This window comes from Bufo gargarizans, chromosome 3, assembly GCF_014858855.1.
Source record: "Bufo gargarizans isolate SCDJY-AF-19 chromosome 3, ASM1485885v1, whole genome shotgun sequence".
NCBI lineage: Eukaryota > Metazoa > Chordata > Amphibia > Anura > Bufonidae > Bufo > Bufo gargarizans.
The window spans coordinates 230621295-230646601 of NC_058082.1; the positions used below are offsets into that span (position 1 = coordinate 230621295).

Below are 25307 nucleotides of genomic sequence, written 5' to 3' on the forward strand. Positions count from 1 at the left end.
ACGGCTATTTTTTGACAACCATGCGTTTTTTCATTATCACTGGTTTATTTTGGGGTATCTGACTTTTTGGGAAGCTGGATAAAGAGAAAGCAGCAATTCTGTCTTGCAGCATACACTGTGGGAAAAATTACAACTTTATTCTGCTGGTCTGTACTAGAAAAAAAAAAGTTTGAGACCCATATATTTGTTTCTTTTTCTGGCAATGATCTTTTGTGGGGGCACATTTTTTGTGGGATGAGGTGATGTTTTGATCAGTACCACTTTAGACTAAACAACTTTTTGATCTCTTGATATTTTTAGGAGGCAAGGTGACCAAAAATGGCTGTTGTGGCATAGTCGGTTGGCACAGACATGGTGATGTCAAATGTCTATTTAAAATTTTTGTTCACTTTTAGATGATAAAAGAATTTTTGAAAAGAAACTCATGCTTTTATGTCACCATTTTTAGAGAATCTTTTTTTCTTGTTTTTTGGCGGAAGAAGATTTAATTTTCTTAGGTACCGTTTTGGGGTAAATGCGACTTTTTGAAGCTTGATATTATGCTTTTTGTGGGTCAAGGTGACCAAAAATGTTGGTTCTGGTACTGTTTTTATGGCTTTCACCTGACAGGACAAATCATGTGATATTTTTATAAAGCAGATCATTACATTATGGACACAAATAACTAATATGTCTATTTTCAAATTTTTTCATGATTAAAAATAAAAATAAAAATGTTTGTGTCGTCATTTTCTGCAAGCCATATTTTAAAAAATGTTCTGGCGATGGTCTTGTGTGAGAGATGTTTTTTGCAAGACGTAGTGACATTTTCATTGGTATCATTTTGGGGTAAAAATGACTTTGATCGCTCAAAATTATGCTTTTTGAGGCGTGGTGACCAAAAAATGGCTGTTCTGCCACCACTTTTTTTTATGATGCTCACAAGACAGGGTAGATCATATGATACTTTTATAGAGCGGATTGCTACAGCTGCCACAATAGCTGATAAGTAACAGTTTATAAGGCTGAAAAAATAAAAAAAAAATTGTGAGGTAGTCTATATATTTTTTTTTTAATCAACTCATTTAAAATTGATGAGGGGAAGGGGCATTTTGTTTTTCCCTTGAAAGTTCTCTCTTTCTCTCTCTCTAGGGGACTTATGAGGGTCTGATTCATTTTTCAAAATGGTCAGTTTGACACCGACAGTTGCCTATGAGACCCAGGCTGTGGACTGGGCCTCATAGGCCTCCATAGCTGGCAGGACTGGAGGAGTTGTAAGGCCTTGGGTAGCCTTACCAGCCCTCTCGCTGTAAACCCGTTAGATGTGGTGATCATCATTGATTACGGCATCTAATCCACCGGCATCAGAGTTTTCAGTGAAGGTGGAGGCTATAGCAGGGCCCTTGGTGCTGTTTTGTTTTTCAGATCATCCAAATCTCCCAAAAAGTCGTTTTTATGATATGCTAATGAGCTGTCACAAGTGCCCAGGGGTGGAGAGTTTGCTGAAAGTGTTCAAGTTCCCCCGCCTCACTCGTGCCTAACTCCGCCCCTCAGTAAGCTCAGGCCAGCCCTGTGACATCATAAATCCCTATAGGCCGTTCGCGCATCGCTGTGGGGCCCGGGCATAAGCAGTGTTCTGCCCACAGTGGGAAGAGACACAGAGATATGCAGTGCGCATGTGCCAGTTACTGGCGTAAAATCGGCACATGCGCACTGCATATCTCTGTGCCTTTGTGATGCATGAGCGGCCTATAGGGAAATATGATGTCACAGAGCCACAGGGCTGGCCTGAGCTTACTGAGGGGCGGAATTAGGCACGAGTGAGGCGGGGGGAACTTGGGCGCTTTTAGCAAACTCTCTGCCCCTGGGCACTTGCAACGGCTCATTAGCAAGCAAATCATCAAAACGACTTTTTGGGTGATTTGGATGATCTGAAAAACGAAACAAAGGTAACATCTGTGTCATGTCTTTGTGTCCCACTGAACTATGTGATCGGTTTAAAACCGGTCAGGTTGGTGACTGACTCCCTTTAAAAAAGTGTTTTTGAGCTATTAGTAATTTAGAGATAAGCGTCATTAGAGGACAGACCCAAATTGAAGGTACAACTCTCACAGCTAGGCAAAAGGTAATACTTTATGACAAAGACAGATTTTTGTGTTCTGGAAGCAGTTTCCCAGTACTGGAGAAATAATTTCTGGGCATTTTGTTTGCAGTGAATTACGGTAGCCTAATTCATTTGTATTACTGTGTTGACCCACTTTGTCATCCACTGTATCTTCAAATCTCGTAGAGCTTCAGCAAACTCCTCTTTCACATCCTTTTCTTTCTCAGCTTCTTTTTCTTTGTCCTTACTGCCATTCTTTGGTTTATTTGAAGATGGTATCAAGTGATAGTGCACAGAAACAACATCCTGCAAAAGGACAGAGGCGTGTTACAGTTTCAGGATGAGGTCTGTATGAAAACTGTTAAACTACATGTGAAAATCAGAACTGTTGACTTACAGTTTAAAGGTTGCGTTCATACAGACAAGTGACTTAGGGCCTTACTACAATGCCTGATATTTGGGCAGGACAAGCACCAATAGATGAGAACACATCCATCAGCACTTGTTTACAGTGGTCTACGTCACAGGCCGATCGATGCAAAGCGATTGGTAGGAATGACTGCTACAACAGTTCTACCCATTACTCATGGAGATGTGTTGCCGATAATCGTGCATTTTTCATCCTGGCGAATGATGGCAATCAGCCAATGAGCGCTAGTCATTCATCAGCTGACATATATACAGGCCAGTTATGGGTAATGAGAGTTACTATGAGTGCTTGTTCTGTATAACTGCCCCAAACATCATTTGGTCTAAAGACTGTATATATAGTTAGAAAGGTTACATTTAGCATGTGTTCGGCAGTCTGGTTTGGCCAAACACTTTCCTATCTTTGGTACAATGATATACTTGTGTTAGAAATTAATGTCAAAAGTATTGCTTACAAGTAGGGTTGAGCCAACCCAAACTGCAAAGTGCGAGTTCGTACCGAACTTTGCAAGTTCGGGTAACCGAACCAGAACTTTTCCACTGAAGTTAGAGTTCGGGTGATTTAATTATTTTCCGTTATTACGGAAAATAATAGCATGCTTAAGACAAAATGCAAAATAAAATGGACATTGAGGGGTTAAAAATAATCAAAAACCTCACCTCATCCACTATCGCGCACGTCTTTTCTTCATGACCTGCAAAAGGACCTGCGGTGACGTCACCGCAGGTCCTGAAGAAAGAAGACGTGCGCGATGAAGGCTGCGTGATCAATATCCATTTTATTTAGCATTCTGTCTTAAGAATGCTATTTTCTGCTATAACCATGTTACAACGGAAAATAATAAAGTGAAGTTCAGGGGCCCTATTGACTTAAATGGGGTCCGAGGTGAAGTTCGGGTCAAGTTCGGGTCCCCAACCTGAACTTTGACCTGAAGTTCGGCCGAACCCCGCGAACCCGAACTTCACCGAGTTCGCTTATCCCTACTTACAAGTAATAAAATTAATAAGAACATCAAAAATAATCAATTATACAGAATCACAAGTGCATGAGGACTGCAACTCGTCATGTTCTACAGTAGAGAAGCAATTTAAACTGTTGAGACATCTACAACGGCAATAATTTATACAACGTTGGGATCGTTAAAGCAGTGCAATCTGCAGGCAGAATGTTATAGAGCAGGAAGAGCTGAACAGATTGATATCTAGTTTTATGGGAAAATATTTAGTAAAATGTGTAATAGCTGTACACAGGGGAGGTGTTATCAGTGATTGATAGCATTCTCTGTGTAAGTGTGTATACAGAGATAGGTGACAGTCACTGATATCTGTACACAGGGGATATGTTATCAGTGATTGATAGTATTCTCTGTGTGTATAAGTGTGTATACAGAGATAGCTGTCAGTCACTGAGCTGTACACAGGGGAGGTGTTATCAGTGATTGATAGTATTCTCTGTGTGTATAAGTATGTATACAGAGATAGCTGTCAGTCACTGAGCTGTACACAGGGGAGGTGTTATCAGTGATTGATAGCATTCTCTGTGTAAGTGTGTATACAGAGATAGGTGACAGTCACTGATATCTGTACACAGGGGATATGTTATCAGTGATTGATAGTATTCTCTGTGTGTATAAGTATGTATACAGAGATAGCTGTCAGTCACTGAGCTGTACACAGGGGATATGTTATCAGTGATTGATAGTATTCTCTGTGTGTATAAGTATGTATACAGAGATAGCTGTCAGTCACTGAGCTGTACACAGGGGAGGTGTTATCAGTGATTGATAGCATTCTCTGTGTGTATACAGAGATAGCTGTCCGTCACGGATAGCTGTACAAGGGGGGGGGGGGGTGTTATACACACAGAGAATACTATCAATCACTGATAACACCCCCCCCCCCCCCTTGTACAGCTATCCGTGACGGACAGCTATCTCTGTATACACACAGAGAATGCTATCAATCACTGATAACACCTCCCCTGTGTACAGCTCAGTGACTGACAGCTATCTCTGTATACACACTTATACACACAGAGAATACTATCAATCACTGATAAGTGTGTATACAGAGATAGCAGTCAGTCAGTCACTGAGCTGTACACAGGGGAGGTGTTATCAGTGATTGATAGCATTCTCTGTGTAAGTGTGTATACAGAGATAGGTGACAGTCACTGATATCTGTACACAGGGGATATGTTATCAGTGATTGATAGTATTCTCTGTGTGTATAAGTGTGTATACAGAGATAGCTGTCAGTCACTGAGCTGTACACAGGGGAGGTGTTATCAGTGATTGATAGTATTCTCTGTGTGTATAAGTATGTATACAGAGATAGCTGTCAGTCACTGAGCTGTACACAGGGGAGGTGTTATCAGTGATTGATAGCATTCTCTGTGTAAGTGTGTATACAGAGATAGGTGACAGTCACTGATATCTGTACACAGGGGATATGTTATCAGTGATTGATAGTATTCTCTGTGTGTATAAGTGTGTATACAGAGATAGCTGTCAGTCACTGAGCTGTACACAGGGGATATGTTATCAGTGATTGATAGTATTCTCTGTGTGTATAAGTATGTATACAGAGATAGCTGTCAGTCACTGAGCTGTACACAGGGGAGGTGTTATCAGTGATTGATAGCATTCTCTGTGTGTATACAGAGATAGCTGTCCGTCACGGATAGCTGTACAAGGGGGGGGGGGGGTGTTATACACACAGAGAATACTATCAATCACTGATAACACCCCCCCCCCCCCCTTGTACAGCTATCCGTGACGGACAGCTATCTCTGTATACACACAGAGAATGCTATCAATCACTGATAACACCTCCCCTGTGTACAGCTCAGTGACTGACAGCTATCTCTGTATACACACTTATACACACAGAGAATACTATCAATCACTGATAAGTGTGTATACAGAGATAGCAGTCAGTCAGTCACTGAGCTGTACACAGGGGAGGTGTTATCAGTGATTGATAGCATTCTCTGTGTGTATACAGAGATAGCTGTCCGTCACGGATAGCTGTACAAGAGGGGGGGGGGGGGTGGGGGGTTATCAGTGATTGATAGCATTCTGTGTGTATAAGTGTGTATACAGAGATAGCAGTCAGTCACTGAGCTGTACACAGGGGAGGTGTTATCAGTGATTGATAGCATTCTCTGTGTAAGTGTGTATACATAGATAGGTGACAGTCACTGATATCTATACATGGGGAGGTGTTATCAGTGATTGATAGCATTCTCTGTGTGTATAAGTGTGTATACAGAGATAGCAGTCAGTCACTGAGCTGTACACAGGGGAGGTGTTATCAGTGATTGATAGCATTCTCTGTGTGTATACAGAGATAGCTGTCCGTCACGGATAGCTGTACAAGGGGGGGGGGGTGTTATCAGTGATTGATAGCATTCTCTGTGTGTATAAGTGTGTATACAGAGATAGCAGTCAGTCACTGAGCTGTACACAGGGGAGGTGTTATCAGTGATTAAGAGCATTCTCTGTGTGTATAAGTGTGTATACAGAGATAGCCGTCAGTCACTGATAGTTGTACACAGGGGTGAAGTATAGAGAGAGCAGTAAATGTAAATTTTTAACTTGAAACCAGCAGTATAATCTTTAACCAAAACACTGAGGATTTATGGTTGTACATCACATTACAATGCTGTTATGTGAACAGAAAAAGTCACCAATAGGTGTTAATATTAAAAGGGCATTCCTATCACTTACAATGGGTGCATATCGCTAAGATACGCTCCCCTTGTCCGATAGGTACGAGGAGACCCGTTTCTGGAGGACCCCGGGGTTGCTCTCATACAAGTTAATGGGAACGGACTGCGCACCGCAGCTCCTGCTCCTATTCATTTCTATGGGGCAGAGGGAAATAGCTTGGCTATTTTCGGCGGCCCCATTGAAATGAATCCCAGAGGTGGGACCCGCACCTATCAGACAATGGGGGCATATCCTAGCGATATGCCCACCTGGTATGTGATGGCAAAACCCCTTTAAAATTACTGTGAAACATTTAAATAAATTTTTTAAGGCTAATTTTAATATGGAGGCAGATTGCTCAGATGGTACTTTATGCCCATAGCAGTAGTTCTAAAAGCAACATGCACAGATCAAAATCTAAATACTACAGGAAAAATATTCTCATTCAGTACCCACCATCTTAAGGAGTAAACAGTTGATCTGCCCACAACGAGGTAAATCTCTCACTTTACAAAGTACACTTTGCTATTTAGGCTACTTTCACACTAGCGTTCGATCGGATCCGTTCTGAACGGATCCGATCATAATAATGCAGACGGAGGCTCCGTTCAGAACGGATCAGTCAGCTTTTTTTTGCTAATATAATGCAAAGTGTGAAAATAGCCTCGGACGGATCCGTCCAGACTTTCAATGTAAAGTCAATGGGGGACGGATCCGCTTGAAGATTGAGCCATATTGTGGCATCTTCAAACGGATCCGTCCCCATTGACTTACATTGTAAGTCTGGACGGATCCGCACGGCCAGGCGGACACCCGAACGCTGCAAGCTGCGTTCAGCTGTCCGCCTGTCCGTGCGGAGCGGAGGCTGAACGCCGCCAGACTGATGCAGTCTGAGCGGATCCGCATCCATTCAGACTGCATCAGGGCTGGACGGAAGCGTTCGGGTCCGCTCGTGAGCCCCTTCAAACGGAGCTCACGAGCGGACAGCCGAACGCTAGTGTGTAAGTAGCCTAAATCTGGTTCCAGTTTGGTCAGCAAGCCATACTATGAATGCTAGGGCGCCTCCATAGTACTAACTATTTTGAATGCAAATCATTGCAGTCAGCACACCCCATTCGCAAACCTTCTTCCCAAACCGGTGCACAGGATCAGTCCTTACTGCAACTTTTTTTTCCCACAGGAATTTAAAAAAAATACATCTTCAATGAATGAGTGAACTGCTTACATGTTTTCAACTACTCAATCCTAGCAATGATAAGAACTCTGAAAAGTTCATAGCAGTTCACTCATTTACTGAAGACTGATTTTTTTTTAACTCCTTAGAAAAAATAAAGCTGCCATAACCTCAGATCCTATTGGAATATTGGATTCCCTTTAACGTCTCAAGGGCGATGCCTGGTTTGGTATTAAAGATGTTGTCCCATCTGGGACATTGATGGCTTATCGCTATCAATGTCATATAGGCAAGGGTCCCACCTCTGGAACCTGCTTCCATCTACAGAACAGGGCCTATGAAGTGAAGGAGAGCCAGGCGCATGCACAGCGTGCATTCCATTCATTGCTACGGGAGTTCTGAAAACAGCCGAGCGAACGCACTAGGCTTTTTTTGGAAGTCCCACAGCAGAGGATGGAGCGCGCACCCAGCAAGTGCAGCCACCTCTGTATTCACTGCTATAGTACTACCAGGGCTCAGATAACTGTGACCAGAGGTGGGCCATGCATGCACAGTCGCTCTCTGTTCAATTCGGGGGTTCCTTTAGGGAGATAGGAGGGGGTCCCAGAAGTATGACCCGTACCTATCTGACATTGATGGCATCAATGTCCCAGATGGGCCTGCCCTGTTTAGGCTCTTTTTGGTTTTTGATCTAGGTAATTTTCCTGTCGACATAGCTGTATGAAGGCTTGTTTTATGCCAGGTAAGGGATATTTTTGTAATGGCACCATTTTGAGGTATATAATGGTATTTAATAAGGTTATAATTCTTTGGGGAGCACAATGCAACTCATTTTTAGGGTTTCATCTTTATGGTGCTCACTGTGCGGTAATAATTATATTAACTTAATTTTGTGGATCAAGTGAAATTTTCTACCAACAGATTATTTTTAAAGGGTGAGCTACAGTCCTTATTGATATCATTTTGGGATATGGGGGACCTTTTGATAATTTTTTTATGAATTCTTTGAAGGAGGAGAGGTGACCAAAAATAAATTTTGACATTGCAGTCGCAATTCTTTTCTACAACTTTCACCATGCAGGTTAAATAATAAGATTATTTTTAATAAATTAGCTTTTTGCCGACACAGAGATACTATTTATGTTTACTTGTACACCTTCTTTAACTTTATTATTTTAATTTTTTTTACATCTTTTTCTTGAACCTGGGATCTTTTGCTCGCTTGCACTGTATACTGTAATACTCTGGTACAGTGGACAGTGATTCCGAAAGGCAACTGATCACATCCTGCCGGAGGCAGAATGTAATAGCTACCGGGACATGGCAGGCCTGGGGCCTTTTCAGAAGGCCCCCAGCTGCCATGCCAACAAAGTATTCAGCACCCCTCGACTGTTTATGACGTGCCTAAGAGAACAGAGGGAGCTCCCTCCCTCTGCGCAACCACTCAAATGCTGCAGTCGCCACTGACTGGCATCTGAGGAGTTATACTGTAAGGATCGGAGTTATCTCCAATCCCAGCAGTGAGAGCACACGGAAGCAATGGAGCGGGCTCATCTCCATGATGTACTTTACTGCACAGAGCTTTAACTACCAGTGCACTGTAACATAATATTAGTCAATGGAAAGGGGTTAATGTTATTTGGACTTTTGAATGAAAAGGACTAAAACAGAAAAACACCAATACATCATAAAATGATCATCAAAACACAACATACACTAAGTGAATCTTTCATCCGACAATATGATAAACTAGTTTATAAACTACACCTGGACGGCCTAAAAAAAATAATTTTCATTGCTATAAAAAGTGGAAAAAGTAAGCAAGTGCTATTTTGTTTATAAGGGACTGGCATGTGGTACTTTATATAAGAACCTAGTCATGTTTCCATCGTACAGTAGGAAGATATAGAAACACATTTGTTCCACACATCCTCTGTTTCAGTGATCGATCCAGAACAACAGTATATGCAACATTATGAAGTTATAGTAACTGACATCAGTACCTTTTTATATTTTCCTTGTCGTTTTGCTGCAGACTGCCCCTGGGAGTTAGAACAACATACTGTAAGAATACATGCACTCGTCAAGGAACGGAAAAAACCTTCTCTCTCCTTAAAAGAGCCTCTCAGCAGATTTACCATGCTAAAAGTCTGGCCGCACTAGGCAGGGGCCAAGGAGAGTAGTACAAATACACCTTTTGTGAATAGTAGTGTGAATATGAACTGTTAATCTCCCACATGCTGCTCCTGCAAGTGCACTGAAGGCCCTTCTCTATGAAGTACTCTATGCATTGAGCTTTTTAACAAACCCTACCCTATGAGTGACAGCTGTAGCATCCAACCAAGAGACCACCACAGCCGTGACTGAAGCTCCATCTCCAGTGCACTTACAGGAGTAGTACTGGGCAGAGTAAAAGTTTCTATTCACACCACTCCTGATGATACAGGATCCACAAAAGGTAGGTTTGTCCTGCTCTCCCCAGCACCAACCTAATGCTGGCAGCAGTTTAGCATGGTCACTCACAACTGCTGGAAGACTTTCTTTAATAAGCTTTGTGAGGTGTACGTTACAGTGTGAACGTGTACACAATTATACCTAACATTAATTAGATGGTCCAACAGAAAAACAAATCTCAGTAACTCAAGTCAGAATGATGTGGAAAAACCAGCTAGAACCCCCACTAACCTCAAAAACATATCAGTTTCACCACTGACCCTAGAGACCAGGTTGGGACACCAGCATTATATACAATTACATGCACACCCAAAAAAAAAAAAAAAGTAAGGTAAAAAGTAAAAAGAAGAAGCCTCCTATTATTTATAATTCAACAATATTTTCTTGGCTCAACAGTCAAGATGTTTGCACAAAACACTATGGAGCTACTGCAAAAGAGTCTAAGAGGCCAAGTCTGTAGTTTATTTTCAAAATCTGTTTATTGTTTATAAGTACGGTAAAATAAACCGCGCAACAGAGGAAATAAACTCATGGGGTCTGTGCATAAGGCTACTTTCACACTTGTGTTTGGTGCTCATCTGTCATGGATCCGCACCGATAATACAACCGCATACATCCATTCAGAACAGATCCGGTTGTATTTTCTTTAACATTGCCAAAACAGATCAGTCTTGAACACCATTGAAAGTCAATAGGAGACGGATCCAATTTCTATTGTGTCAGTGAAAACGGATCTGTCCCCATTGACTTACATTGTGTGTCAGGACGGATCAGTTTGGCTCAGTTTCATCAGAAGGACAACAAAACACTGCAGACAGCATTTTGGTGTCCGCCTCCAGAGCTGAATGGAGACGGATGTATTCTGAGCGGATCCTTATCTATTCAGAATGCATTAGGGAAAACTGATCCGTTTTGGACCGCTTGGGAGAGCCCTGAAGGGATCTCACAAACTGAAACCAAAACGCCAGTGTGAAAGGTCATCACGGCTGAATAAAGCCACAAAATAGTGCAAATTGGTACATGAATTGCTCAATTAAAGTAAGCGGAGTTAGGGAAATTTCGTCGTAACAGGCCTTGACTTATCTATCCATCTTATCAAAGGATTTCCATTTTAACCCATACCCCTTACTAAACTGTACACAGGCCTACCAGTTACGGTGATGGCTGGGGCAGTCTGCACAGAAGCATAGCTATAGAAGTTGCAGAGGTAGCAAGCTCCTCCAGGACCAGGCTTCTGAGGGTGCCAAAGGGACCATAAGCCATATTAGACACTGATATTATAAATGGCATGATAGATGGGGGTCTTGTTACAGACTTCACATTGGGCTGTCCCCTTATCCTCAGGATAGGTCATTAATATCAGATCGGCGGGGGTCCAACTGCTGACACTCATTTATCAGCTGTTTGAAGAGAAAGCAGCGTTCATACGAGCACCAAGTTTTCTTCACCATTTACCTGCTCACTGTCGACATTGCAGAAGCAAGCAGTGCAATTACAGCTCTGCCGTCCCCATTCACTTCAATGGGACAGCTCCGTCCTATTCACAATCATCAATATTACAAAAGAAGACAACCCCTTTAAGCCTCTGCATGCCATATTGACCGATTTGATTACTTTAATTCACAGTATTTGGGGTATTTTTAGCTACCATTATTAAACGTTTCATTTTACACTGGGGAAGGTGCTCTGCGACATACAATTTCATTACTTGATCATATTGCATTGATTAACTCCCTGCCATTGATTTACATTATCCCCAGAGACATATACTATCAGCATGGTTAAATATGGTGTGAACCCAGCCTAAACATAAAGCATCAAGACCAGATGGATTACATCCAAGGAGTATGTCACAATCATTGTAAGTAACAGTCTAAGGGTCCATTCACACGTCCGCAATTTCGTTGCGCATTTTGCGGAACAGAATTGCAGACCCATTCATTTCTATGGGGCAGCACGATGTGCTGCCCGGATCCGGAATTGCGGATCCGCACTTCCGGGTCCGTAATTCCGATCCCGAAAAAAATAGAACATGTCCTATTCTTGTCTGCAATTGCGGACAAGAAAAGGCATTTTCTATGAGAATGCCAGCGATGTGCGGTCCACAAAATGCGGAACGCACATCGCCGATGTCAGTGTTTTGCGGATCCTAGGATCCGCAAAAGACACATGAACATGTGAACGGACCCTAAGGCTACTTTCACACTAGCGTTTTTACTGGATCCGGCAGGGTTCAGCAAAAACGCTTCCGTTACCGATAATACAACCATCTGCATCCGGTATGAACGGATCCGGTTGCGTTCTCTGTAACATGGCGGATGTAAATACCAGAAAAGTAGCCCAAGAAGAAGCCTGGCGAGTGACCAACCTACATTATTCAGAAACTTCAAAAATGCATTTGACAATTTCCCCAAAACACTGACGCTGGGTTCACAACTGAGCGTTCGCGATGGAGCACTCTGTATGCGCGATTATACCGGCGTTTGCAATCTCGCATACAGAGACAAGCGAACGCCCATTGTCGCGCGTTCCTGAAAATCTATGTACGGGAACACGCGACAAGACGCCCCAAAGAAGATTATGTACTTCTTGGGGCGTCGGGCGTTTTACAGCGCGATCGTACGGGCGGTAAAACGCCCAGGTGAGAACTATTCCCATAGGGAAGCATTGGTTTCTCCTTGAGCGTTTAACAGCACGTAGGAACGCGCTGTAAAACGCTCAGGTGTGAACCCAGCCTTCGGGGGAAGATTTAGTGCTTTTCTAAAGTGGCAAGAAAAGGAGGAGGGGGATTAGCGGACGGGGTGGAGGCTTTACAGCCCACCCGATTTACTTTCATCTATGCCATAAACTGGCCAGTCTTGATAATTCTCCCCCTTAAGACTCATTTATCAGAATTGTCAAAGGCCCTGTTCACACAGCAGATATTGCAAAGTCAAAATCTACCACTAGAGGCAGTCTTCCAATTTGAATTCCGCAGACCAGCTCATGGTTTAGCCCCACTGAATTGAGTAAAACTGTAAAAGGACACGGCTTCCGGCAGCGTCTCTCCAGACACTGCACGGAGAATGCATATTCCCCTTCTTGGTCACGGTCGCTGCACGAACAGCAGCGCAGCCTCCCAATGAAATCAGTGGGAGGTGGATTTCGCCGGCTCTTCGGCTTGGAATGGGCCAACCAGTATAAACGGGCATTGCTGCCCATACCAACCAGAGGCCAGCTTTTAATGTTTCAATAATTGGGTTTCTTTAGTAAGTATACTTGCAGTTAGAAGGAAAACTGGCTCCAGTTTGCGCAATGATTCAGAACATAACTGTACAATCTGCTGTCATAAATCAGCCCATTCAAAAGTTTTTTTTATTTTTTATTAGAGGCTGACCTCCACATGGCGAGGGAGATTCATTAGTACTGGCCCATGAATGGGGCGCCAGATTCTTCTACATGTCCTGTGAATGAACTGGAACGCCAGGGGATTTTTATTACTTTCCACCAAAGTGATGGAAAATGTTAATAAAGGAGTCTGTTCAGTGCGACCGATGCCTCATTCACTAATGTAGAAGGTGTCGGAAAAATTGGCATAAATTCTAGAGCCATAAGTGCATTGACACATCTGCCCCATTCATCCACGGGCAAATAATATTCAGGGTCAATAATATGTTCTTTATCTAGGTGTTAATCCCCTGCGAGCACCGAACACCAAAAGTGTGAGGAGACTTGGAGAACCCTCATTAAGAATGTACTGGATTAGAGAAGGAGCTGGAGTAATGCGGTCTTGTGATTACCTTCCAATTATTCCATGTAGTTGGGCACCATTCACTTGAACGTGTGTTTTGCGTACCACAAACCCGCAAAATATAGACACCGACCGCGTGCACCCTGCATTAATGGGTCCACACTATGACGCAGGGTGCACACAGTCAGTGCCTATGTTTTGTGGATTCATGGTTTGCGGTCAGCAAAACGGACATGGTCGTTTGAATGGGGCCCAACTACAAGGAATAGTAATCACAAGAAAGTATTACTCTAGCTCAAGGGTGAACAATGTTTTCTGGTCGGAGGGCCACATCGTGTCACCGAACACCAACTTCCAAGGGTTACAACAAAACTTAAAGGGGCATTACCATCTGACATAATTAAGGCAATACCAAAAGTGCAGGTTTCACACCCAAAACTCCCACCTGTCAGGAGAATTGGAGTCTCTTTCTCCCCAATCAGCACAACAGAGAAGATTGTACATGCATGTGGCTCCCTCTATTGAAGATTATAGGTGCAGTGGTCAGAGCCTAGCATTCTACGGATAAGCTACAAAGGAGAAGGCCTACTTATATACTCCCTTTTGGAGTCCCAAATGGGTCAAGGAACCCCATTCTCCTGATCTAGTTGAAGACACTTAGCTACAGAGCTCCTTAGCTTGGACACTACATATGAGCAGCCACACAAACAGGCTTTCGGTTCTAGATGGTTGGGGCCACACCTAATGGCATTGCGGGCTGCAGATTGGAGCCTAAGGAAAATAAGGTTCACTCTTCAGTATAAAAAAAATAAAATAATAATTCTTTAAGAGTGATACTATAGCAGCATTTCACAGATGACTAGGCTCCTCACAGGCTTCTTAAATGCTTAACGGCTCCCCATGGGACATTTATGTTATGACATATCTATAGGTCTATAGGATATGCCATAAATGTCCAATAGGTGCGGGTTCCACCTCTGGGACCTGCTCCTGTCTCAAGAATGGGACCCCGCCGTGAATGGAAAGTACACCATTTTTACGTGAAGCAATCTTCCTATTTTAGGAAGTACCATAGCAGTGAATGGAGAGTAGTCCATGCGTGGCTACATTGAGAAGTCCAATAGCAGTGAAAGGAGAAGGACATGCACGGGTGACGCGCTCTCTATTCATGGCGGGGCCCCGTTCTTGAGATAGGAGTGAGGCCCAGGCGTGGGACCCGCTCCTATTGGACATTTATGGCATATCCTATTCATATACCCTAATTGTCCAGACAGGAGAACCCCTTCAAGTGATTGTGAATACTACCTGACGGCATCATCCACTTTGGAAGGAATTTAATTATCCCTTTAGGGCAAATTGGTTAGTGCCTCATAGGGATCGTTTTGCTTTCCTCTGGATCAACAAAGGTAGAAATTCTCACAAGCACCTACACCAGTACATATTAAAAGGGGTTGTCCGGGTTTAGGGCTGAACCCAGACATAACCCCTCCTCCAGGCCCTAGGGCAGTGCTAAAGACCGCCCATTAGTGCCGATGACGTCAGCGGGATCACTGCTGGGCAGAAGCAGTTGGCAGTTTAAAAATGTAAACATACAGCCCTTGCCGTGTGCGAAGCAGCGCAGGGAAGGGGGAGCATGCTCTGATGCTCCACTCAGAGGGGCAAAGAACGGGTTATATCTAGGTTTAGCTCTGAACCCCACAACCCCTTTAAGTGCTAGCAGATCCTCCTCCGAGCTTGCTACGATACTTGGAGCAAAGGCACAGGCTCAGGACCAGGTGAAATGTCTGGCCTTGTCAATCAAGCGCGGGGGGGAATCTCTTGCGCAGCAGACCAGCCATTTGGTGTTCCAGAAAGCTGGTTTTGAATAATCTGAATCTAAATATAATCATAGGATATATAAACTTCACTATAAATATCTCCAGGAATTCTATTCTACTGCAAAAAATGTCACTAGAAATGGCCAAGAAACCATAAAAAAAAAAAATATAGACTAGTCTGTGTTCCGAGAAATGAGCATGCCGCATAAATAAATTCCATTCAAAGTTATTTAAGAGGGGTCTGCAAAAGCCGGAGAATCCTTAAAGGGGACGTCTCACTTTGTCAAATGGCATTTATCATGTAGAGAAAGTTAACACAAGGCACTTACTAATGTATTGTGATTCTTCAATATTGCTCCCTTTGCTGGTCACATTATATACTGCTTGTTTCCAGGGGTTATGGCCACTGCTGCAGCGGAGATACGAGCCAGGAGCTGCTGCGCATGCGTGCTCCGGAGGTTCCAGCTACTAGAGAGTTTTTACTACAGCGTGTAAGCACGACCAGTGACGCAAACCCATGGAAGAGAGCAGTGTATACAATGATAGAAAAATGAATCAAGCCAGGAAAGGAAGCAATATGGGTAACAACAATACATTAGTAAGTGCATTGTACTAACTTTCTCTATATGATAAATGCCATTTGCTGTAGTGAGACAACCCCTTTATAAAAAAAAATAATAATAATGTAATATAAAAGATTTCTCTTCCAGGTATCAGTTTTAAAAAGGTATGGATTTTCTATCTCGTGTTGTCACCAATTTCATAGCATTGACGACGGCAATTCTGGAAGAGGGAAATTTTTACCCAGAGTGGACTTTTAAAATGGCATGAACTTACAACAAATTCCACAAGTAGCAATATCCCAGTATTACAATATTACCACACAACCTAGATTAACCAGTTCAAGACCGGCCTCATGAGCAGTTTTCTGGCATGGACCAAAAGGTCCATGCAGCACGAACCACCCAGCACGGACATTCCCACATGGCTTATTCACTCGAGGGAATGTGTCTAAGGCTACTTTCACACTTCATGGACGGATCCATTCAGAACGGATCCGTTAGTATCATCTTATCTTTAACATAGCCAAGACTGATCAGTCTTGAACACCATTGAAATTCAATGGAGGACTGATCCATTCCCTATTGTGCCAGATTGTGTCAGTGAAAACTGATCCGTCCTCCATTGACTTACATTGTGTGCAAGGACGGATCCGTTTGGCTCAGTTTCATCAGATGGAGACCAAAACGCGGAATGGAGACTGAACGGAGGCAAACTGATGCATTCTTAGCGGATCCTTTTCCATTTAGAATGCGTTAGGGGAAAAAACTGATCCGTTTTGGACCGCTTGTGAGAGCCCCGAAACGGATCTCACAAACGGAAAGCCAAAACGCGAGTGTGAAAGTAGACAAAAAAAAAACGGGCCATACATGGACGTCATCCACGTGAACTACTTTTCAATAATTCATCCGAGTTTACAGTCTGGACCTTGGAGGAGTTTAAAATTGTTCATCTGAATAAGCCCTTATAGTGCATATCAAAAATACTGAGCACTTGCCATTAACCTCTGAACTATGATGATGACCTAACCTCCGAACTAAGATAACCTGACAAGACGGGCAGATTAATACACGTGTCTTGTCTAAATGCACGCATTCACATATGCTCTTTAAACTCCGGCACAGGCCGTCACTGTATCCGGCATAGCAGGATCCCAACGTGCACCATCAGATCCCCATTCACTGTAATGGGGTCCGGCCGCATTCAGGCATATAAGCCGGGCTTTCGGCCAGACAAAAAAAAAATGCTGCGTGTCGTATTTTTTGTTCGACCGAAAGGCGGAATGTATGCCGGATACAGGGAATTTCAGCAGTCTGTTCCTCCGCCAGAACACACTGCCGGAGTTCAAAGCGCGTACGTGAACCCAGCCTAACCCTGGGTTCACACCTGAGCGTTTTACAGCGCGTTCAAACGCGCTGTAAAACGCTTAAGACATGAAAACCAATGCTTCCCTATGGGAAGGGTTCACACCTGGGCGTTTTACAGCGCGTACGAACGCGCTGTAAAACGCCCGACGCTCAAACAAGTACTTGAGCTTCTTTGGGGCGTTTTGACGCGCGTTTGTGGCCATAGGACACTGCAGTCAATGACACAAACGCGCGTCAAACGCGCGTTTACTATTACAAAAAACGTGCATAAAAACGCGCGACAAAAACGCACGTAAAATGCGCGTTTGAGGAACGCTCAGGTGTGAACCCAGGGTAAGTGATCCCCAGTGGAGAGGTTTTCTGAAGAGAGCCGTCCAGCAGAAAAAACACTAAAAGTATTCAAGGACAAACTTTATATACATACAACCAAGACAATTAGAAGATACTTACAGCTTTCTTGCCTAGTTCCGTCTTAGACAACGTCAGCGTGCCACTTAGATAGCAGCCTGGACCAGCACCTTTAGGTACTCTGTTAAACACAATCATAGAAAGACAAAGCGATTCTCAAAAGAACGTAAAATACCAATTCACTGTCAAACCCACATATACTTCTAAAACCAAGTCCAGGCATTATTCATGCTCCGCACACAATACCTCAATACACATTCACTAGTTGCTTACTTATCATCGGGTAGCATCGTAACAAAGAATGGCTGGCTGTGCTTTGGCGGTAATGTGATGGTGTTTGCCTTTTTCTTCCCTAAGAGGGCCATGCTGTGACTTTCATATATATCCAGACTCAAAGTGTTGGACATTCTGTGAGATATCACAAAGGGAAGGTCTTTCAAACGTTCCAGCTCGTTAAATTGCTCGTGACGAACTTGCATCCTTATTGTGTAGTCTCCCTTTTCGAGCTTCACAGAGTACTGAGAAGAGGAACAATAAAGAACATTAATCTTGATGAAAAACGACCAGGGTGCAATGCATCAGGATCACGAGCGGGAGGAGAACTGCTGCCCGCACCTCGTCATGGCCACACAGAGTGGGATCCCAATACAGAGAGCATCTCTAAAACCATTATATACGTTTTCAATATAGCACAGGCCCCAGAGGTCACGGCATAGACTGGGGATACTTCTCGGCCCTGTACTGGTTTACAACCTCAGTATGTAGCTGGCGCGCTCACTCACTGTATTTCATTTATATATGTTTAAAATAGGATAACCGGTTGTAAATAGGGATGAGCGAATCGACTTCGGGTGAAACATCAGAAGTCAATTCACATAAAGCTTCGTTACAATACTGTACGGAGCAGGAGCTCCGTACAGTATTAGAATGTATTGGCTCCAATGAGTCGAAAGAATTGCTTTGTGAAGTCTCGCGAGACTTCGGTTAATAACTTCATAAATAAATTTGTACTGTAGAAAACCATTTCCCAAACTCGGGTTTGGTTCCAAGGTACCACTTGGAACCGATCCAGAGTTCAGGAAATGTTTTTCTACAGTACAAATTAATGACGTTATTAACGGAAGTCTCGCGAGACTTCGCAAAGCAATACCCTCGACTCATCGGAGCCAATACATTCTAATACTGTACGGAGCTCCTGCTCCGTACAGTATTTGAACGAAGCTTTATGCAAATAGACTTCGGATGTTTCACCCGAATTTGTTTCGCTCATCCCTAGTTGCAAAATGAGAAAAGTACAGACGTTGAAAGATTTGCTTATCTTGATAAATCAAGCCGTGCCCCTGGCCAGGATGTGGATTTTCAGTGTTCATGGAAAAAGGGGAAATCTGCCGTGTAAAGCTGTAACATTTCCATATAGAATGTGCCTGCTGCAGATACTCTGTTCAGCTGTGCACGGATGGGGAATTCAAAACCTCAGTTTACGTACTGAACTACAAGCTGCCCAGATTTAAAGGGGTTGTGCCATGATGGATGTAAAAAAAATGTAGTCAGACATCATACAGTACATGACAATACATTTTCAAAGCTAGAACCAGTCCTGTACCACACACAGGTCCACAGAGCTCCACATTCCCTGCTCCTATTACTCAGCTAGATTCTCTTCAGCCCAGAACCTCAGGGGACGTGTCCTTTCTGCTGCTGCTCTCCCCCTGCAACTGTTACAGCTTCTACAAGAACATAGGGTTGCTGGCAGTTAAAGGTTTAAACTGAGCACGTTTGACCAGCTTAGTGACATGGACAAAAAAAAAAATTAAGGAAAAATAAACAGCAGGTGGCGCTATACAGATACATTTTGTTGAACAGCTCACTGGCTATACTACATTTTTAATTAGATGGAATTACAGAAGTATTCAGATCCAGGTGCTGGTTAAAAAAATAAAATAAAACGTAGAATATTTTTCGTGGCACAAACCCTTTAAGAGAAAAAAAATGGCTAGCTGAGCCTTTAAGGTTCTGCATCCTAGCAATGTATCGGCAGCAATTCTATCATGTTGGATTATAGCCTTATTTATGATCTCGTCAATGGCACGGTCCATGGAATAATTAGCATCTCAGGTTCCACACAGCTCAAACAAGATATTTATTTTTCAGGGTTTTGCCTAGAGGGCACAAAGTGACATTTTAAGACACTACCATACCTGATGGGGGTAGGCATCTCCGGAACCCATTTGTCTTTTGTTCTGGTCATAAATGATCCAGAGCTGGCTGTCATATTCAGATTCATACAATAGCTCACAGAGTAACGGGCAGCTGGGCGTCACTTCTCCGCATTTAGGCTTTAAGATAAAAGCAAGAAGAAAAAAAAAAAAAGCATTTTGATATTGCATTGTTATATTATTTTAATGGCATTAGTTTTGGGGGTACATATGTACAGAAAAACGTTTTTTGAGAGAGGCTTTATTCTGTGGTTTAGTGATTAAAGCAACATCAAATGTATAGATTTTTTTTTAGGTTTTACTAATTTTGAACAATAAAAACACTTAAAAAAATAAAAACTTTTTTTCTGTGTAGTTATAATTATTCGAATCCTGTCACAGGGGATGCAGATAAGCAGACAACTTAGCTGCTGCAGTCGGACCCACTCCAATCTTGCCATGTACAGCAGAGTACTGGCTGTAGGTTACCTTAATCACCATGCTGTACATATACAGCAGATTACATTAACCCCTTTGCGGTAAAAGTTCAATGAAGGGAGGAGACAGCTGCAATGTGCTTACAGCTATCGCAAAAGCACCTCTCTGTATATTAACAAAATCCAGGTGCTGTAAATGACAAAGGTATTATATTAAAGGGAGTATTCCCATCACAGACAATGGGGGCACCTACGCCGAGAACGGAGCAGGGAGAGGAAGGTTTCCCAGAGTCCGGCCACTGCCAAGCACTCTCCACATACAAGTGAAAGGGAGGGCACCGCGCTTGCGCGGCCACCACTCCCAGTCATTTCTATTGGGCAGACAAACAGCCAAGCCAGCGTACAGCTATTTTCGGCATCCCCATAGAAATGAATGGAGGGTAGCTGCGCATGCGCCCTCCACCACCTTTTCTGGCTCTGTTCTCAGTGTAGGTGCAGGTGCCAGAAGAGGGACCCACACCTATCAGACAATGGGGACATATCCTAGAGATATGCCCCCATTGTCTGTGATGGGAAAAACCCCTTTAAGGAAAACATGGAAGAGCAGCCACAGGAAAAGGGTAAAAATGCTCATGGGAACACTTCACATAATAACAGAAAAGAGAAGTAAATGCAATTCCCTACAATACATGGGAAGATCTAATAAAAGAGAAATCTACACATTCACAACATGAGCAAAAAATAAAAAGGCCAATTCAATGTGGTAAAACTCACCTGATGGAAGTTATACGTCAATACAATTTCATATAATTGGCGGTTATTTGGCAAAACATCACGGGCACCCAGAGGTTTGGTCTTGGCACTGACAGGCCTGCCGATACAACAGGCAATCAATAAGCAAACAATGGAGCAAGCAATTGAGCTATTCATATAAAGTTAGTAAAACTAGCAAAATATAAACCTAATGTTACAAAGAATAATGAGAGGAGACGCTGCTGTATATATAGACTGACAGGGGATGGGATGAGACACTGCTGTATATAGACTGACAGGGGATGAGACACTGCTGTATATAGACTGACAGGGGATGAGATGAGACACTGCTGTATATAGACTGACAGGGGATGAGATGAGACGCTGCTGTATATAGACTGACAGGGGATGAGACACTGCTGTATATAGACTGACAGGGGATGAGATGAGACACTGCTGTATATAGACTGACAGGGGATGAGACACTGCTGTATATAGACTGACAGGGGATGAGATGAGACACTGCTGTATATAGACTGACAGGGGATGAGATGAGACGCTGCTGTATATAGACTGACAGGGGATGAGATGAGACACTGCTGTATATAGACTGACAGGGGATGAGACACTGCTGTATATAGACTGACAGGGGATGGGATGGGACACTGCTGTCTATAGACTGACAGGGGATGGGATGGGACACTGCTGTCTATAGACTGACGGGATGGGATGAGACACTGCTGTCTATAGACTGACAGGGGATGAGATGAGACACTGCTGTATATACACTGACAGGGGATGAGACACTGCTGTCTATAGACTGACAGGGGATGAGATGAGACACTGCTGTCTATAGACTGACAGGGGATGAGACTGGTGTATATAGACTGACAGGGGATGAGACACTGCTGTCTATAGACTGACAGGGGATGAGATGAGACACTGCTGTATATACACTGACAGGGGATGAGACACTGCTGTCTATAGACTGACAGGGGATGAGATGAGACACTGCTGTCTATAGACTGACAGGGGATGAGACTGGTGTATATAGACTGACAGGGGATGAGACACTGCTGTCTATAGACTGACAGGGGATGAGATGAGACACTGCTGTCTATAGACTGACAGGGGATGAGATGAGACACTGCTGTATATAGACTGACAGGGGATGAGATGAAACACTGCTGTATATAGACTGACAGGGGATGAGATGAAACACTGCTGTCTATAGACTGACAGGGGATGGGATGAGACACTGCTGTATATAGACTGACAGGGGATGAGACACTGCTGTATATAGACTGACAGGGGATGGGATGAGACACTGCTGTATATAGACTGACAGGGGATGGGATGAGACACTGCTGTATATAGACTGACAGGGAGGGATGAGACACTGCTGTATATAGACTGACAGGGGATGGATGAGACACTGCTGTATATAGACTGACAGGGGATGGATGAGACACTGCTGTATATAGACTGACAGGGGATGAGATGAGACACTGCTGTATATAGACTGACAGGGGATGAGATGAAACACTGCTGTATATAGACTGACAGGGATGGGATGAGACCACTGCTGTATATAGACTGACAGGGGATGAGACACTGCTGTATATAGACTGACAGGGATGGATGAGACACTGCTGTATATAGACTGACAGGATGGGATGAGACACTGCTGTATATAGACTGACAGGGATGGGATGAGACACGCTGTATATAGACTGACAGGGGATGGATGAGACACTGCTGTATATAGACTGACAGGGGATGAGACACTGCTGTATATAGACTGACAGGGATGAGACACTGCTGTATATAGACTGACAGGGATGGATGAGACACTGCTGTATATAGACTGACAGGGGATGGGATGAGACACTGCTGTATATAGACTGACAGGGGATGAGACACTGCTGTATATAGACTGACAGGGGATGAGACACTGCTGTATATAGACTGACAGGGGATGAGACACTGCTGTATATAGACTGACAGGGGATGAGACACTGCTGTATATAGACTGACAGGGGATGAGACACTGCTGTATATAGACTGACAGGGGATGAGACACTGCTGTATAGACTGACAGGGGATGAGACACTGCTGTATATAGACTGACAGGGGATGAGACACTGCTGTATATAGACTGACAGGGGATGAGGACACTGCTGTATATAGACTGACAGGGGATGGGATGAGACACTGCTGTATATAGACTGACAGGGGATGGGATGAGACACTGCTGTATATAGACTGACAGGGGATGGGATGAGACACTGCTGTATATAGACTGACAGGGGATGAGATGAGACACTGCTGTATATAGACTGACAGGGGATGAGATGAGACACTGCTGTATATAGACTGACAGGGGATGGGTGAGACACTGCTGTCTATAGACTGACAGGGGATGGGATGGGACACTGCTGTATATAGACTGACAGGGGATGGGATGAGACACTGCTGTCTATAGACTGACAGGGGATGGGATGAGACACTGCTGTCTATAGACTGACAGGGGATGAGATGAGACACTGCTGTCTATAGACTGACAGGGGATGAGACACTGCTGTCTATAGACTGACAGGGGATGAGATGAGACACTGCTGTCTATAGACTGACAGGGAATGAGACTGCTGTATATAGACTGACAGGGGATGAGATGAAACACTGCTGTATATAGACTGACAGGGGATGAGACACTGCTGTATATAGACTGACAGGGGATGAGACACTGCTGTATATAGACTGACAGGGGATGAGACACTGCTGTATATAGACTGACAGGGGATGAGACACTGCTGTATATAGACTGACAGGGGATGAGACACTGCTGTATATAGACTGACAGGGGATGAGACACTGCTGTATATAGACTGACAGGGGATGAGATGAGACACTGCTGTATATAGACTGACAGGGGATGAGATGAGACACTGCTGTATATAGACTGACAGGGGATGGGATGAGACACTGCTGTATATAGACTGACAGGGGATGGGATGAGACACTGCTGTATATAGACTGACAGGGGATGGGTGAGACACTGCTGTATATAGACTGACAGGGGATGAGATGAGACACTGCTGTATATAGACTGACAGGGGATGAGATGAGACACTGCTGTATATAGACTGACAGGGGATGGGTGAGACACTGCTGTATATAGACTGACAGGGGATGAGATGAGACACTGCTGTCTATAGACTGACAGGGGATGGGATGAGACACTGCTGTCTATAGACTGACAGGGGATGAGATGAAACACTGCTGTATATAGACTGACAGGGGATGGGATGAGACACTGCTGTCTATAGACTGACAGGGGATGAGACACTGCTGTATATAGACTGACAGGGGATGAGATGAAACACTGCTGTATATAGACTGACAGGGGATGAGATGAGACGCTGCTGTATATATAGACTGACAGGGGATGAGACACTGCTGTATATACACTGACGGGATGAGACACTGCTGTCTATAGACTGACAGGGGATGGGACGCTGCTGTCTATAGACTGACAGGGGATGAGATGAGACACTGCTGTATATAGATATATAGACTGACAGACTATCATGTTAGATAGAAATACTGTTCTGCTCCTCAATAAACTACTAATAGTACCTGGACAGTGTAAACCGTATACCAGGGGTCTCATGACGGATACCACGTTTAGTCCAAATCTGTTGACTTACCCAGGTTACACTATAATTTTTTGTTACCAAGTCTGTGGCATATGATTACGTATAAATCTACATTAGTGTATTATTAATATTTTGTAATGTATTTTAAATGGCATACTCTACCTTACAGTTTGCACCCAATTCTTTAAACTTATGCTGGGAGAGAGATCTTCATACTTTAATGTAGAAACCACATCAAAACGAGATATCCCTTCAGATGCATGCTGGTAACAAAAGCAAAGTTTTTTGTAATATTTTTTTATAGAAATAGGTTTTCACTGCTGAAAAAACAAATTACACCACCTCACTAATCACCATTTGCTGCCAGCGATTGGCTCAGTTGTAGGTTTAAGGGCTCTTTCACACCTGCGTTCTTGTCTTCCGGCATAGAGTTCCGTCGTCGGGGCTCTATGCCGGAAGAATCCTGATCAGGATTATCCCCATGCATTCTGAATGGAGTGAAATCCGTTCAGGATGTCTTCAGTTCC

General features: G+C 43.6%; 1 protein-coding gene across 2 annotated transcripts in view; it reads right to left on the minus strand.

Annotated features, from left to right (window-relative positions):
• TPP2 (tripeptidyl peptidase 2) overlaps positions 1-25307 on the minus strand; it is a 77639-nt gene that overhangs the window by 20708 nt on the left and 31624 nt on the right. The window contains exons 19-25 of one of the 2 annotated variants that reach the window (XM_044284651.1): positions 24943-25043; positions 21143-21239; positions 19935-20072; positions 18010-18254; positions 17779-17857; positions 9403-9441; positions 2238-2389 (exon numbers count right to left, since the gene is read on the minus strand). In XM_044284651.1, coding sequence (XP_044140586.1) covers positions 2238-2389; positions 9403-9441; positions 17779-17857; positions 18010-18254; positions 19935-20072; positions 21143-21239; positions 24943-25043 — 851 coding nt within the window. The remainder of the gene's footprint in view (positions 1-2237; positions 2390-9402; positions 9442-17778; positions 17858-18009; positions 18255-19934; positions 20073-21142; positions 21240-24942; positions 25044-25307) is intronic. The other variant, XM_044284652.1, reaches the window with a different exon arrangement.